This window comes from Cydia amplana, chromosome 20 (genome assembly GCF_948474715.1).
Source record: "Cydia amplana chromosome 20, ilCydAmpl1.1, whole genome shotgun sequence".
In the NCBI taxonomy this organism is placed as follows: Eukaryota; Metazoa; Arthropoda; class Insecta; order Lepidoptera; family Tortricidae; genus Cydia; species Cydia amplana.
The window spans coordinates 5,035,543-5,053,375 of record NC_086088.1 but is presented as its reverse complement, the minus strand read 5'-3'; the positions used below and the strand labels follow the sequence as shown (position 1 = coordinate 5,053,375).

General features: G+C 38.3%; 1 protein-coding gene across 1 annotated transcript in view; it reads left to right on the top strand.

Moving 5' to 3' along the window:
* LOC134657528 (huntingtin-like) overlaps positions 1-17,833 on the top strand; it is a 60,053-nt gene that overhangs the window by 11,670 nt on the left and 30,550 nt on the right. Inside the window, exons 11-23 of the mRNA XM_063513103.1 lie at positions 571-695; positions 2,251-3,026; positions 3,947-4,143; positions 5,736-5,855; positions 6,880-7,132; positions 7,546-7,720; positions 11,090-11,335; positions 11,527-11,699; positions 13,416-13,946; positions 14,256-14,416; positions 14,815-14,908; positions 15,304-15,403; positions 17,272-17,366. Of these exons, the coding sequence (XP_063369173.1) occupies positions 571-695; positions 2,251-3,026; positions 3,947-4,143; positions 5,736-5,855; positions 6,880-7,132; positions 7,546-7,720; positions 11,090-11,335; positions 11,527-11,699; positions 13,416-13,946; positions 14,256-14,416; positions 14,815-14,908; positions 15,304-15,403; positions 17,272-17,366 (3,046 nt within the window). The remainder of the gene's footprint in view (positions 1-570; positions 696-2,250; positions 3,027-3,946; positions 4,144-5,735; positions 5,856-6,879; positions 7,133-7,545; positions 7,721-11,089; positions 11,336-11,526; positions 11,700-13,415; positions 13,947-14,255; positions 14,417-14,814; positions 14,909-15,303; positions 15,404-17,271; positions 17,367-17,833) is intronic.

Here is a 17,833-nt window from a genome sequence, read left to right as displayed (position 1 = left end):
ACTCTAACTGTTAGAGTCACTGTTAGAGCCTGTTTCAGAATGTCCAAGTAGTCCTAATAATTATGCACTAAGGATCGGTTGCACCAAACCGCCTGTCACCGTTAAAGCGTTCGTTAAATTTTATTGTACGGGGATTTTCATAGTTCTCTGCCGAGTGATGTTGATCGATCTGTCAAATGTGGTTGGTGCAACTGGCCCTAAATCTGTAAATAGTTTTATCTGGCAGTTAATTTTTTACTTTAATACGTTACTCAGTTTTTGTGAAACAGGCCCCTTACACTTAATTATGAGCAACTTCTTAAGGACGAATTAAGTGACCATCAATGGACCTTGCTGTTCTAAGGGCCACTTGCACCAATCACTAACCCGGTGTTAACCGGCTAAACCTGGAGTTACCATGGTCACCAGTACTAATTGATACTGGATTAACGGTTTAACCGGTTAACCCTGGGTTAGTAGTATGGTGTAAGAGGTGCTTATGAGATTAGGCGGGTTCACACAGAACGAGCCTATTTACGAATAATCAGTGAACGGTATCGAATGGACTCACGAAATTTTTGATTGTTTTAGGGTTATTCGAGTGTCGGTAAAGTCGTCAGCACTGAGCTGCATGTCTGAGATCCTTCACTTGTATCCGCAAGCCATTACCGTCTACTTGGACAAAGACGCGGATGCCAAGTCACACAATATCTCCGGTACGTACTATTTACACGGGATTTACATTTAAAGTAGAGATGCACCGGATATCCGGTTACTATCCGGTATCCGGGTTATCCGGCCGTTATTTTAGTATCCGGCCGGATACCGGATAGTGACCTACTATCCGGCCGGATACCGGATAGTAAAATTAACACATTTTGGGGTAAAAAATGGAATCTAAAAAACAGTCACGGTTATAATGCTAACGACACAGTAGATAGGAATGAATACGTAACCAATGTCACACAATACACTTATTTGTTTACACAAAAATACGAGCGCGCACTTGTAACTATAAACGATCTTACTACGTAATGACATGATAGAACTCGTTACGATCCTAGAAATGTGTCCGCGCGAACGTTTACTACGAAACAGGTCGAAACCTGCACGACGCGCACCTGCAAAACTCAAAATATAGGTATAGTTCCGCCGGCCGAATATCCGGCGGCCGGATACCGGATATTCGGCCAGTATCCAGGCCGGATATCCGATATCCGGTATCCGGCCAAACAACTATCCGTTGCATCTCTAATTTAAAGTATTATTCTATGGAACTTGCTAACTAATTAAACAAAAGTCACTATAGTTCGTTTTTAGCATTAGAAAAAAAGGTAAACAATCTTGATGTGTCTTTTAATTGAAAAATATGTTTTGTTACAGCAAATGGTACTATAATATTAATGATATTTTTAGCGATAAACATGATTAACAATGTTAATTTATATGCATATTGGTCTTAAGGATGTTGCTGTGCCCTTGCAGGGTGTCACATGTAAACCCACCTACTTATAAGCTCCACCTAATAATGTGTAATGTGATATGCAATAAAACATTTTAATTTTGATCTACACGATTTCCTGGAAATAAACATCGCTACTTGCTTTTTTTTCGCTTTAGTGTTGTGAATAACGCTAATTTCGAGGCTTAAAGACCCTTAAGACTTTCGAGGCTTAACGCCTCAAAGGCGGCAAAGACGATTTCTTACATCCATACGCGAAAAATAAATAAATTACTATTCTCAGATACTTATAGTCGAGTCTTCAAGACTTACGAGTCTTGAGGGCTCGAGTTTATAAGCCTAAAAATAAGCGTTATTCACAACACTGTTTCTCTTACTTCAGAATATATTTAACTATGTATTAAATTGAAACATTCGTAAACTTTAGTTAAAAACATCACGTATGCTTTATACATAAAGCTACCAGGCGTGGCTCACTCCGCGATTCCGTCGCATCGCTACAAGTACATGCGGCCCGCACCAATTTTGGTGTCTAGCCATAGTAGTTGCCGCCACCGCTACGGAACGGACGCATGCTCGCACTTGCGCCACCTAGCGATCATATCTGTCGTAATAGACGCGTTTTGTTAGAGTGCGAATCTTCTGTACCTAGTACTATTATTTATTCTGTGATGCTGGGAAAGTAACCAGTTAGGAATCAGGTAAAGACTGCAGCGGTTAGGTAGAGAATCACTTTTTTGTTTCAAGGTAATGTTTAGCATGGGAGGCTAAGTTTACAATAAAGCAGTCACAGTTTAAAAAAATTGCAGGTTCATCAGAAGGAACAGATTACAACCAAGACCACATAAACGACTTCATCCTAGAACGAAACGTCTGCTACCAAGACTCCCTAACAGACTCCCTAACCCAGGACCTCCTAAACCGAAGCACGGACAGCCACACACCATCGCAACAACTATCCAAAAAAGACAGCAAATCACTTGAAAAATCTATGGACAGCGTCGAACAAAAAAGCTCGTCCAAAGACGTCCAAAGCAATATCTTGGACAGCAAAGTTTTTACCAAAGAATTAATCGCAAGCGCAATGACCGACAGCACCAACCCTAACATGACCAATAGTAATTTCACTACAAATTCCAATATGTCTTGCAGTAACGACCCTACTACAGGCTACCCTATGTCAAGCAGCGGTGACATTTTATCATCGAGCATAGATTTAGACATGAAATTCGATCATTTCGGTGAATCCACCACCAATTTGGACAACCTAGACGCTTTTAAAAGGGAAGAAAAGAAACGGGCTTTTAAAAGGACTGATGAAGTACCTAGCAAAGATGCTCCGATTATGGAAATAAGTGAAGATGGAAATTTCGAGTTTCAGCACATGTCTGATGTTTTTATTCTTTTTGAAGGTCATTCGGACCCACAAATTAGGGGGTTGGTGAGAGTGTGTATAGGAAATTATTTGAGTACAGCCTTGGAGCTTTCACATGGGGATTATAATAGGTGGCGGAATGTTAGTGTTTTGCCGAAGGAAGTCAGTGATAATATCAGCGCTGAGAAGCTGGTGAAGATCATTTTAAAGGTACAGTACTGCAACTCATACTATTTTGCCTTATTTTAAGATTTTTAAGGGATACTTTGGGTACTGTCGGGTAGTTTGTAATCAACCATAATGTTGTCACAATAGAGTCCATTTTGGAATTACCCGATATTCGTTTATACTTAACAACAACTTAAGAAAATGTTGAAACTACATATACAGTAGCTTATTTTGAGATAGTTTAATCAATTTGATTACATATTGGTCAGGGCAGGACGATGGTGTTGTACGGCACCATTTTTTAAGAGTTCCGTACTTCAAAAGAAAAAACGGATCCCTTATAGGATCACTCGTGTGTCTGTCTGTCTGTCCGACTTCTCCCTCCTTAAGGGGGTGGGGGGCTTTATCTCCGAAACTACACAAAATAGTTCTTTGACCATAGGTGACAGGAAAACCTATTAGAAATGTGCAGTCAAGTGTGAGTCTTAATGAACGGAACCCTTGGAACGCGAGTCCGACTCGCACATGGCCGGTTCTTTGTAGCTAGAGCAGTGGTGGGCAAAGTACGGCCCGCGGGCCAGCTTCGGCCCGCGAATGGATTTTATCCGGCCCGTCACCGGTCCTATGAAATAATTAATATATGGCATTGGCCCACGATTCAAATAGAAATCGCTAATCAAAATAAATTTTAGCTACAATTCCGGCCCTCCACTTAAATTTCCTAAACTTTCTGGCCCCCTATGAAGAAAGTTTGCCCACCATTGATCTAGAGCGTCATTTGTCAGACGTTAGTACTTGACAACTTAGTTACCGCATAATTTATCGACGTCAAAGAAATCTTTACACTTTAGCATCTTACACCTTTGTAATAAGGCGAAAAGTGTAAACATATCTTTGGCAGTTGTCAAATTTGCACTATTATTCACTTATTTTTTTGTCTTTGATAATATTAAACTTTGCAGGGCCTAACTGACGAAATACACTCAGCAGTGAACCACACGCTCTCGTCTCTAACTAAGACTGCTATTGCGTTGAGTGACGCATCAACGTGGCCTCTGCTGTGGGACTGTATCAACTCTCTCATTTTTGTGGAGAGTAACAAGTATTGGCTATGCAGAGTTAATTTGTGTAAGCTGTATGAGAAATTACCCTATCAGAAGTAAGTACTAAGTGTAATAACAATTTGATGGAGTTTATACCTAACGTCCACAAGGTAAGGTTGAAAATAGCTTGACAGCTTTAGAATTGAGCGACGCATCATCGTGGCCTCTGCTGTGGGATTGTATCAACTCTCTCATCTATGTGGAGAGTAACAAGTATTGGCTATGCAGAGTTAATTTGTGTAAGCTGTATGAGAGATTACCCTATCAGAAGTAAGTACTAAGTGTAATAACAATTTATACCTAACATCCACAAGGTAAGGTTGAAAATAGCTTGACAGCTTTCGGTTTAAGCGATGCGTCATCATGGCCTCTGCTGTGGGACTCTATCAACTCTCTCATTTTTGTGGAGAGTAACAAGTACTGGCTATGCAGAGTTAATTTGTGTAAGCTGTATGAGAGATTACCCTATCAGAAGTAAGTACTAAGTGTAATAACAATTTGATGGAGTTTATACCTAACGTCCACAAGGTAAGGTTGAAAATAGCTTGACAGCTTTCGGTTTATGCGATTCGTCATCCTGGCCTCTACTGTGGGACTGTATCAACTCTCTCATTTTTGTGGAGAGTAATAAGTATTGGCTATGCAGAGTTAATTTGTGTAAGCTGTATGAGAAATTACCCTATCAGAAGTAAGTACTAAGTGTAATAACAATTTGATGGAGTTTATACCTAACGTCCACAAGGTAAGGTTGAAAATAGCTTGACAGCTTTCGGTTTATGCGATTCGTCATCCTGGCCTCTACTGTGGGACTGTATCAACTCTCTCATTTTTGTGGAGAGTAACAAGTATTGGCTATGTAGAGTTAATTTGTGTAAGCTGTATGAGAGATTACCCTATCAGAAGTAAGTACTAAGTGTAATAACAATTTGTTGGAGTTAATACCTAACGTCCACAAGGTAAGGTTGAAAATAGCTTGACAGCTTTCGGTTTATGCGATTCGTCATCCTGGCCTCTACTGTGGGACTGTATCAACTCTCTCATATTTGTGGAGAGTAACAAGTATTGGCTATGCAGAGTTAATTTGTGTAAGCTGTATGAGAAATTACCCTATCAGAAGTAAGTACTAAGTGTTATAACAATTTGATGGAGTTTATACCTAACGTCCACACAGTAAGGTTGAATATAGCTTGACAGCTTTCGCATTGAGCAAATAAAAATAATGTGTAGAATTTTAGACCTAACACCGACGGAGTAATGTTGAAATCAGTTCAACGGCGATCGTTTTGACCCCTATGTATTGTGGGATCTTACCAACGCACCCATATTTGATATTAAAGCAAATATTATCTTATACCTCTAAACGAGCAATTCTTGTATATATTTATACCTATATTTCGGGGATCTCGGAAACGGCTCTAATGATTTCATTCATATTTATTATATGGGGGTTTTCGGGGGCGAAAATTCGATCTAGCTAGGTCTTATCTCTGGGAAAACGCGCATTTTTGAGTTTTTTCATGTTTTCCAAGCAAAGCGCGCTCTCCCATGTACTTTTAGATTAATAGTCACAACTAAAAATAATAAGAGGCTTGTGAAAAATTTCATTGTCTGTCATCCCATAACTAATTCAGTTTTGGTCTTGTTACAGGTTGTTTTTATTGTACCCTGGTTTCCACGCAAAAAGTAAAATAATCGTGGATACACTATTTCGCCTTCTGGCCGACGAAGATCAGAGGGTGAGGCAGGCCGCCGCTCAAACTATAACCAAGTAAGTAGATAAGATTTTAATATAAAATTAGAATGCTCCAAAATCAGGCCACCTTGTGTAAATACAATACTCTTTACAGTACATATGGGGCTACTTTTCCGCACTAGTGCGTAAAATAGCACTTTTCGTGCGCATGTCGAAACTTTAAAGTGCCATATGTACTGTAAAACGTTGTTCGATACACGTGCGAATAGGTAATTCGCAACTCGTGTCGATTTAAAACACTCCCTTCGGTCGTGTTTTAATTTATCGCCACTCGTTTCGAATTTCCTCTTTTTCGCACTTGTATCGAAAATAACTATTACAGTACATATGGTGCTACTTTCCCGCACTAGTGCGTAAATAAGCAAGCTTTTCGTTGCTATGTCAAATATTTAAAAGGGCATATGTACTGTAAAACGTTGTACGATACACTTGCGAATAGGGAATTCGCAACTCGTGTCGATTTAAAACACTCCCTTCGGTCGTGTTTTAATATATCGCCACTCGTTTCAAATTTCCTCTTTTCCGCACGTGTATCGTAAATAACTATTATTGCATTGCACACCTCACACAGTTTACAATACATAAATATTATCTGGGTCAATTTCAATGCGCTTATTTTTTTACTTTTAAATCGTGACAGAGTGGTATGATTATGTCAGTGGTAATTTGTTTTATCTTGTATTTTTTGTTAATGGGCGCGTAAAAAAAATCACCCAGCATAGAAATCGCTGGTGCCCTACAACTCTCAGATTGTAGGTGATGTAGTTGCGCGCAGGGGCCCGTTTCCAAAAGCTTGTAACTTGTAATACAAGCGGATGTCACTTTTTGGCAGCTTTTGTTAGAAAGGGAGCTTTTGAGAAACGGGCCCCTGATGGTTTTCTTGTAAAAGACAGCATAGTTTTAGACTAAAAATATTGTTGACTTAATAAAAATAATATAAACCAGTCTACCCCAGTAACTTTTCACCAATACCCGAGTTTAGCAATTATGTAAAATTATTTACGAAAAACCAATTTGTAAAAATCAAACTCGTTTCCAGCATAATACCAAAAATCTTCATCTCAAAACGGCACACCCCTACCACAATGCTCGCGCAACTAACCAAAGAGCAGAGCCAACTGTTTACCTTCAACCGTCCAGGGTTGTCACTCGACCTGGTCAAAGATATGTACTTCTACTTCGATCTGCCTGAGGAACTGAGAAGTGGAGATTTACTGAAGGGGGGAAGTTTGAGGGTCGTTGTGGGCGATGTCATGTGGCGGTTGGTCGCGTGCAATAGTAAATTCTTTTCGGTAAGTAATAGAGTCCATTTTCAAAACACTGTCTTTTGTGACAGAGTGGAAAGACTAATACTCTGTAACATAGTTGTATTTCTATGATAGATTAATTTGACGATGCTACCGGTAACAGTTTAACCATTTCATTTTATGTATTACATAAATTGTGTCTTAGGACTCTTAGGGTGGTATTCCATCTGTCCAATATTTTGTTCCAATGTGCATTGCGGCTCACTCTCTCGTTAAGCGAAATGCGAGACATAAATACACATTGTACCCAAAATATGAACAGATGGAGTACCACCCTAATAAAGGGTTAAACATTTTTACTGCAAGATAACGAATCTGTGAAAGTTATTTTAAGTTCACTTGAGCTTTATACAAACTAAATTGAACTCAAAGTTTTAACTATAAGGTCTATTTTACAGCAAGGGCTACTAGAATGCTTACAAGCCATATGCAAGAAGTGGTTGCCATGGAAACACAAGGAGGCATATTCGGACCAAGGCATCTTGAGCTACTGCCTCGATACTCTGGACTATTGCAATGGAAGTGTGCCTAGGAGGACATTGCTTCTAGATATTTGTAGGCTGGTTTATCCTGGTAAGTTTTGACCTACTAGCGTACGAGGGGTGTTCAAAATATTCTCGGTATGAGAATGAAAACAAACAAGTACGAAAAGTTTGATATTTTTATTTTTCAATATACTCCCCCCCCCTATGTTCATACACTTAAAAGATCGATCAATTATTTTTTTTAATCCTGCATAAAAATATTTTTTATCTTTGGTGTAAAAATGCTCCTCCACTGCCGCCTTCAATGCTTCATCATCGGAAAATTTATTTCCACGCAGATCCTTTTTAAGATTGGGGAACAAAAAGAAGTCGCTGGGGGCTAAGTCCGGACTATACGGTGGGTGAGTAACAGTTTCAAACCCACATTCAACAATAGCTGCCTTGGCAATATGAGCAGTATGGACGGGGGCGTTGTCATGCAGAAGCATAACACCTTTGGTTAACTTTCCTCGCCTCTTTTCTTTGATTGCATCCTTTAATTGATGTAGAATGTTAGCGTAGTACTGTCCTGTGATATTTACACCTTTTTCTTTATAATCGATCAGTAATACTCCTTCACAATCCCAAAATATCGTGGCCATGACCTTGCCAGCTGAAGGGATGACCTTGAACTTCTTGGGATGAGCTGAACCCTTAATGTGCCACTGCATGGACTCTTGTTTACTCTCTGGGTCATAATGATGAACCCAGGTTTCATCTCCAGTAACTATTCTTTGCAGCACCTCATCAGGATTTTCACCGCACAGGTCAATAAAATCGGAACAACAAGCTACACGCATGTCTTTTTGAAGCCGAGTCAGCATTCGCGGAACCCATCTTGCACTTACTTTTGACATATTAAGATGGTCATGTATAATATCATGTACGGTACCAATAGAGAGATTGGTTACTTGTGCTCATTGATATAGTATAAAGAACTGGATACCCAATCAGCCGCCAAAAATGGCCCCACAAAAGTGATGTCAAAACAGATCATGCATCACTTTTTCGTTTAGTCTTGTTTGAAACGCTCAAATGTGAAGTTGTCAACAATTACGAAATGTGCCGTTAAAATATGTAAAAATAACAATGATAAAACAAGGAAAAAGGATGGAATGTATTTCTTTCGGTTAGTTCTTTGGATAGCATTACATAATTTATGTAATCTGGTGGTAATTTTATGGTTTTGAATAAATTAATTTGTTAGTACCAAAGAAGGGATGTTAAGGAACAAAAATCTAATGAGTCGATGTGAGGTCAATATTTTTTTATATTTTTATATGGAATTCATAAGAAATAATATTATGTTTAAATTCAAGATTTCCAAGAAAACCTATGCGACGTGCAAAGTGGACTGCTATTTAATTATAGCAAGAGATAGGGGTGATGCAGTTTTAAACAAGGCAAAACGGCACTTGTGTGTTCGGCCCATTTCCCTGTTTCCGACATATACACCACCAATAAGGGCTTATATCGACTAACTGTAAATGCTAAACCTGTCGGAACACAGTGACAACCACAGGATTTTTTTTATAAAGTATAGGTAGACTTTATAAAAAAAATCCAATCAGTATCTAAATGTCCCCGTGCACCCGCGCTATGAGTAAATGTAGATCTTAAATACACAGTTATTTAATAAGTAGAATTTATTTCAAGGAAATTAGTATTTAAAGACGTATACTTACGAATTAAAAATTTGATTTGTTTGAATTTGAACCAGGAATTAATTTTATTTGAGCTCCCGATTAAATTAAATTTGTTTTATTTATTACTTCAATTGGTTTTCCTGTACAGTAATACATATTAAAGTGTACCAAAGTGACTCCATTCGTTCATTATTCTCGTTTGACGTTGTTTGACGTAAATACGTTACGTTTAGTGCCATCGGACTAAATTTTTTAACAGTGTTGGTACTTATGTTTGCAAATTTGACACTTAATGCTTACGACATTAAGCTCTTTTCTGTACGAAACATTTATCTTGACTCAAAATTTACGTAAGCGTTTTTATCATCAATGCAAATGGTGCGAAACGTCATTGGGATCCACATTTCTTGACGTTTTTGTTCTGCTTTGTGTGTCTATTTCTTTTATATTAAGTCAGTGCTTGTGCTATAGATTTTACCTTCACTCGACCATCTTCCAATATAAGTTTTTCCACTTTATCAATATTTTCTTGTGAAGTAGCTACTACAGGCCGGCCAGGTCTAGGGTCGTCTTCAACACTCTCCCTTCCACGTTTAAACTCGCTTGACCACTTTTGAATGGTAGATAAAGAAGGAGCAGACTCACGGTAAACACAATCCATTTCCTCTTTTATGGTTTTTTGATTTTTACCCTGTTTTGTCAAGAATTTTATCACGCATCGATGTTCTAATTTAGTTAACATTGTCAATTCCCACATGATGTTCATGTTTGTTCAGCAATTGCAGAAAAACAAAAGAACATCTCGGTTCGAATTATACTTTTTTTTAATGTCAATGAATAAACCTTAGCGGCCAGTAACGAAAGAAATTTTAGAAGAGGTTGTAAGATATCAATACCGAGAATATTTTGAACGCCCCTCGTAAATATTCTTATTATTTATTTATTTCTCTTCTTAGGTTAGGGTTTTTTACAATATGGATATAAAATTAAAATATAAAAACAACATAAAAATATTATAAACACATAAAAAACCTAACCTAGGGTGCCGCCAGCAGCGGGGCGTAAATATTCATATTGTTATACATATGTACTAATGAAAAATGTAAAAGTTTGCATGTATGTTTGTGTGTGTTGATATCTGTATGTTTGTTGCTCAGTCACGCATAGTTCACATCGGTGTAATTTAATTTCACCTTTTTCTCAGTAAATATTACACATACTAAACAGTTACACTATATTATGTTTCTGTAAATATGTAGATCCAGTACATTCTCAAGAGCAAAACATCAAGTAAAAATTTTATCTGTTACCAAGTATTTAGATACCAAGAGCGGTGTATTAATTCAATTCAAATAATTTATTTCAGAATAAAATTCCATAAAACATACACAATAAATTAAAATTAACTAAAGTATAATTTAATAAGTTAGTAACATTAAAAATACTTAAACTATGTTGGTAATACTTAAAAACTATGTTAGTATACAAGAAACAAACAACAAACAAACTTACACTATTACGAAAAACGAATCTGATCTGACTTAATCGTAAGTAATATTTTGATCTGTTTTTAATGAACCATTGCTGGCTATCATAATGGTCAACCACTTTGCTCAGTTATCACCTACTTACAGTCGAGTTCATAAATATATATGTATACATACGTACATTTTTTCAACTTGATGTATACATATTTATGAACTCGGCTGTAACTATTATCTACCTGGCCTAGATAGTACTCATATTTTTGCTATAACAAATTATTTTTTCAGTTGAAATCCACAACATAATGAACAAGAAAACAGCCACAGACATATTCGAACGCGACTCCCAAACTAAAGACAAATGGCAACACCTAGACGACGAACGAGTTTCGAGTTCAGCGGAGAAGTTTCTGCAAGTGACCCTGAAGATGCTGAATGTGCTGGTGCATTTGATTGAGGATATTAACCCTAATGTGCATTTGAATAAGAGTGGTATTGCGTTACCCGGGAGCCCGGTTAGGAGGAAAAGTACAGGTAATACTCGTATTTTTGTTAAAGCTTCTTTATTTTTTCTTTAATCATACACGTTCATACCTTTCTCTGAAATGTAGCAATAAAATAAACGGAGATAAAGGGGCGGGGGGGATGGTCGAACAGACAGACAGACGTACCTTTTGAGGTACGAAACCCTAAAAATATTAAAGTCCTTGTATTTACAACAGCAGAACCTCAAGCCCGTCGCGGCAGCGTCCAAGACGGCGCAGACGACAGAAACATGCGCAAGCGTCTTCCCACACCCGCCACCAGCATGCGACCGACTTTCGCGGGACACTTCTTTACCGAACCCTTCTACATGAAGCTGTATGACAATCTGAGGGCTACATACTCCAACCATAAGGTATCGTACCACTTTATTATTATGTACACAATCAGTACTGTCCCAGACGGCACAGACGACAGAAACATGCGCAAGCGACTCCCCACACCCGCCACCAGCATGCGACCGACTTTCGCGGGACACTTCTTTACCGAACCCTTCTACATGAAGCTGTATGACAATCTGAGGGCTACGTACTCTAACCATAAGGTATTGTACCACTTGATTATTATGTACACAATCAGTACTGTCCCAGACGGCACAGACGACAGAAACATGCGCAAGCGACTCCCCACACCCGCCACCAGCATGCGACCGACTTTCGCGGGACATTTCTTTACCGAACCCTTCTTCATGAAGCTGTATGACAATCTGAGGGCTACGTACTCTAACCATAAGGTATTGTACCACTTGATTATTATGTACACAATCAGTACTGTCCCAGACGGCACAGACGACAGAAACATGCGCAAACGTCTCCCCACACCCACCACCAGCATGCGACCGACTTTCGCGGGACACTTCTTCACCGAACCCTTCTACATGAAGCTGTATGACAATCTGAGGGCTACGTACTCTAACCATAAGGTATTGTACCACTTTATTATTATATACACAATCAGTACTGTCCCAGACGTCACAGACGACAGAAACATGCGCAGACGTCTCCCCACACCCGCCACCAGCATGCGACCGACTTTCTCGGGACACTTCTTTACCGAACCCTTCTTCATGAAGCTGTATGACAATCTGAGGGCTACGTACTCTAACCATAAGGTATTGTACCACTTTATTATTATGTACACAATCAGTACTGTCCCAGACGGCACAGACGACAGAAACATGCGCAAGCGACTCCCCACACCCGCCACCAGCATGCGACCGACTTTCGCGGGACACTTCTTTACCGAACCCTTCTACATGAAGCTGTATGACAATCTGAGGGCTACATACTCCAACCATAAGGTATTGTACCACTTTATTATTATGTACACATTCAGTACTGTCCCAGACGGCGCAGACTACAGAAACATGCGCAAGCGACTCCCCACACCCGCCACCAGCATGCGACCGACTTTCGCGGGACACTTCTTTACCGAACCCTTCTACATGAAGCTGTATGACAATCTGAGGGCTACGTACTCCAACCATAAGGTATTGTACAGTCGAAAGTTTTAATTTATGACCCATTTTGTACCTTGTCACAGTGACAATAGTATGAGGTCTCTAGCGACTTTCATATTGATTGTCACTGTGACAAGGTACGAAATGGGTCATAAATTAATACTTTCGACCGTACCACTTTATCATTATGCACAAAATAACCGACAAAAATCCCACTTTGGATGACTCAAAGTACTGACGTGGGTTAGGTAGATGTATGTTATACATACTGTGGCTTAAACTGTTTTTTGACAAGTTTTCAAAGATAATAAAATATGACATTTATGCATCAAGGCGATTTGTTTACAAAGGGCCTCCCGGGAAACACGAAAATCGAAATTTAGCTATCTGCCTCTTTATCGCTCGAATATGCAAGAGTGATATACCGTTGTCGTCTAAACAGTTTAAAATATGTCTCACGAAAGTTTAATATCGAGTGACAGAGAGGTTAGATAACGAAATTTAGATTTTCTTATTTCGTGGTAGACCCTCAGATTGTGATGGATTGTGGTAGTGGCGCCCCCTACCCAGAATATTCCCTATTGGTGTCCTGATATCTTTTTATCATTTCAGATAAACCTCGACCCTAAAAGCAGTATGTTCTACGAATTCCTAACAACTGTGCTCAATTGCCTGGCTATACAACTAGAACTTTCAACTGAACGCGAATTTGGTTCAGTCACAGAAGAGTTACTGTACTATCTTAAAGTTATTATGCCACTTCGTTCCGACACGACTGTGTACTGTATAACACAGCTATTAAAATGCTTATTTGGTACTAATATGATAACAGAATATACTGATTTCATGAGTATAGAAGCGGTACCGAAGACTGAAGAGAAAGTTACATTCTACGATGATGTTATGTTAATTAATTCCTTAAGCCCTATTGAGAGTGAATCTAGAAGGAACAGTGTATGTTCTAATTCTAGTCAGAAACTTGCATTAGATAGTAAAAATCCGGTGATGATAGAAGAGCGAAAAATGTTGATAGCTATGGAGAATTTCTCTAAGAATAAGATGGATAGGAAGTGGAGTACTAATAAAAAGGAGTTGGAGAGATATATTAGGTTGTTTGAACCGGTTGTGATACAAGCTTTAAAGGTGAGTTTGTTTAATTTCTATAAACGATAGGTATTTTATACTGGAGCTGATAATCAAAGATGTGTCTTAAAAATAGTTGTTTTGTTGGATACGATATCTACGATCCTTATTTTAATCGGAATACAGACTAAGAAAACCGCCCTGTTTTTCAGTTCTCTCTTATTTCTGGAATTATCTTATCTAATCTCTTAAACATTTCAAGGAAAAGATTATGCATTAACAGACTTTTCATCATTATCAAAAATCTAAATTATTTTATCTTAGAATTATTACACTTCTCTTTTCGTTAATATTTTATATCGTTCGCAGAGCTATACAATGCAAAACGACATACCACTCCAATGTCGCGTGTTAAGCCTCCTAAGCCAGCTGCTAACTCTGAGGGTCAACTACTGCATGCTAGACAGTGAGCAGATCTTCATCGCGTTCCTTATCAAGCAACTCGAGTATGTGGAACAACATGAGATACCGTGAGTATGCTATAGAATAAATATAATGAGCAAAATTAAACAAAAATCTAACCTAATGACGGACTAACATAATACTGACAATTCACAATTAGAATATTGACAATTCATAATGTGCATCCACATTCGTTTAGTACATAGGATTGAAATCGCGTGTATAAATATACTTATAGTGGGGGAGTTACAGTTTGGTGCCGTGACCAGGATTTCTTAATACAAAAAATGTTAGTAATTTATTACGATTATTTATGAATCTTTGCGTGTTATAATTCTGAGATTGTAATAATTAATCGGTTTTAAATATAGTTATATTAATGCTAATTAGTTCAATATAAAAAATCTAGTGGTACCTAGTTTAAATAGTATTAATGCTTATTTCGTTATATGTTTAATTGTTTCAGTAATTGCTGTGATTTAGTCCATAGTATACTGATGTTCTTAGTTCAACTGTCTTCCTCGAAACACCACACGAAGCAAATAATAGAAATTCCTAAGGTACGTTGTTTTGATAAAATACTCTCGAGTCTCGAATTGGTATCATGACACATATTATTAGACAGTTGAGTGGATCAACTATTTCTTGTTGTTATTCTGTCCGGTCAGCCAAGAGACAATAGTACCATAGTATGTTAGAAGACATTGTACACCACCTTCTTCTGACACGCCTGGAAGACGACCCTCAATGGAAAGGGTTTATAAGTATCACAAAAAAGCGTGTCTGGTGAATTTAAATGCCTAAAAATCAGGTTTTAAAGAGTGACCCAAGAAAAAGTTGATTCACCCAGTTGCCAAGTTATTTGTTAATTAGCTTATTTATTGAATATTTTACTGAAAAATTGGGCAATTATTCTTTTAGTTTAGTTATCATTTAATATTTCTACACTTTTTAGCTAATACAACTATGCGACGGTCTAATGGCATCTGGCAATCACTTGGAGTGTATAGCAGGGTTGGAGCCAGTTATCGTCAAAATTTTCAGCAGCATGGGTGGTAAGACATGTCTCTTAAATTGTACTAATATTATAAGTGAAAGGTTTAATGATTGTTCTTCCATTACGCAAAAACATCTGAACGGATACACACAAATAGGTAGTTTATATCCTGCAAAAATTACACAAGATTCCGGAATTCACCCTTAGGGCTGATTTAGACGGCGCGCGAACTCGCATGCGATTTTAGTTACATTGCGGACTGTTGGCACAGTACAAGAACAGTAGTGAATCTTCATATAAATGTGCCGCTGCCGGCTTGAATGTGTGCGTGCGCGCCGGGCGCCGTGTACGCACGCGCTGCCACGCACACATTCGCATATAATATACGGTGGAATACGGTGGCGGCAGTGTGGGCCGTACCGCGACTGTGATCGCGCGCATTCGAGTACGCTCGAATCTGCCTGCTCTTACCGGCCTTAATTTATACCTCATTTATGAATTTATAGAACATTTCATTATATTATATAAATAGAAACCTAGTGCTACTCATAATACGCAAATAATATTTAACTAAAAATGAAAGTGACAACCCTAAGCGCCAACGCAAGAGTAGGTAAATAACTTGCCGAGCGGCCTTAGATTCACTACTGTTCTTAGTGTACTGTGCTGTTGGTTACGTCCAATTCAACCGACCGATCAAAACCCGCAATGTACTCGTAATTAAACTCGCATGCGAGTTCTCGAATCGTCTAAATGAGCCCTAATGGTGTGCAATCTTCTTCTTTCTTCTTTTTATCCTATTACCTTCTGTAGGGTGCAGGTCTCGAACCATATTGTTCCACTGACAGTTTGGGTAACCTCCCCATGCTTACTGATGTGCCTAAGGAAACTTTCCAAAATCGCGAAATGTTTCGGAAATTTAATGTAGGAAAATTTCTTACATTTTTGTATGAGAATTGAAACTTTCCAATTTTAAATTTATATTGCCCATATTTCCTAGTGAAAGTTTCATGAAATTTCCGAGAATTTATAGAATTTTATGGAAACTTTCTGCAACTTGCACATCTGTACCCATGCTGTTGTATTGCATTTTATCCCATATATGCCCATAACTTGCATTGGCTCTGAACTCCTTGAGGTTACATTTCATTCATTTCATTTCTTTATTTGCATTCAATATACTATACTTACATTAAAGTACATGAAACCCCTTGGGGTGTGGCAAAAGATACAATTACAGGCTCATTCTCCTGGTAATTTTAATGAGTAGGAGCGATTTTTATTCAGTGGATCGAAAACGACCCAATGGGCATATGTATATGGGTTAATATTAGAGTAGTGAGGGTGAAGGGAAGGGGGATTTATCGAAATCTACATGGACGCAGTTGCGGGTAGAGGCTAGTATACACCGTGTTTTTTTTGATTTCCGTTAATTTCAAGGGTGCATTCCTGAGCTTAAATCAAGTAACTTTCTCAAAGACACCGATATTCTAATTAACTCCATTTCGGATATAATCAATAATTTATTTTTTTCCTATAAGGCCTCTACAAGCGTGTACACTTGCCTTAGGGCCGGTTTACATATTGATTAGTGTTTAGAATGAGTTCATACATTTGCTACTCGTACTAAACTTAAGTACAATCTCGGTCAATCGATGTTCGAAATGACATTGATATGTCACAGATTTCAATTGTTTGGTTGAGTTAAATGTAATGCCCGTGTTACAACAACGTTATAGGCTACATTTAATTACTTTTTAATTTTTTTTTTTTTTGTAAAAAACAAAAAAAAAATTTTTTTTATTGAAAATTAACTATGCCATTTAGTTATCTTAAACGTACTTAACCATATCTCGAAGTTAACGGAATTCAATAAAAACACGGTGTAGTATGATGTATTTCGTCAAAACTGTTTCGTTTTTGCAGGTGGTAGTGTATTGGGAAGGCAACAGCAGCAAGAAGCGCAGGCCACAAGAGAAGTCCTGTTTTCAATGTTGCAAAAAACTATGGACCGACAAAAGGTATGTGACCTAGTATTTAATGAGACAATGTATAGTTTAAACTTGTTTTACTAAAGACATTGATGAAACAATGAGGTATCAGGTTGCTAATGTCGTGTGACGATTCCAAAACTGTAAAACACAGAAATTAACATATGTGTGGTGGGTGGTATGCACAGTAAAATATTAAAGAGGTTAGAATGGCTATCGCGCGCAGTTAGTATCGGAACCGGTGTCGCCGCTCGTTCCTCTCCACATTTACTAACACTCGCGCAACGGTAGTAAAAACTTGTGTGCGTGGTGAATGGATACGCCTCCTTTAGACAGATTTGATGTCTGGCTTCTTAATCTGAAGGTTATTATGGCGTAAAAAGGCATGTTTACTTCATTTTCGGTCAGCGCGGGCGAGTAGCTTGCGAGCGTTCGCTCAAAACCGGCGGCGACACGTACCCTGCTCGCATCGCCATTCTAACTTGTTCTGTGGTGGT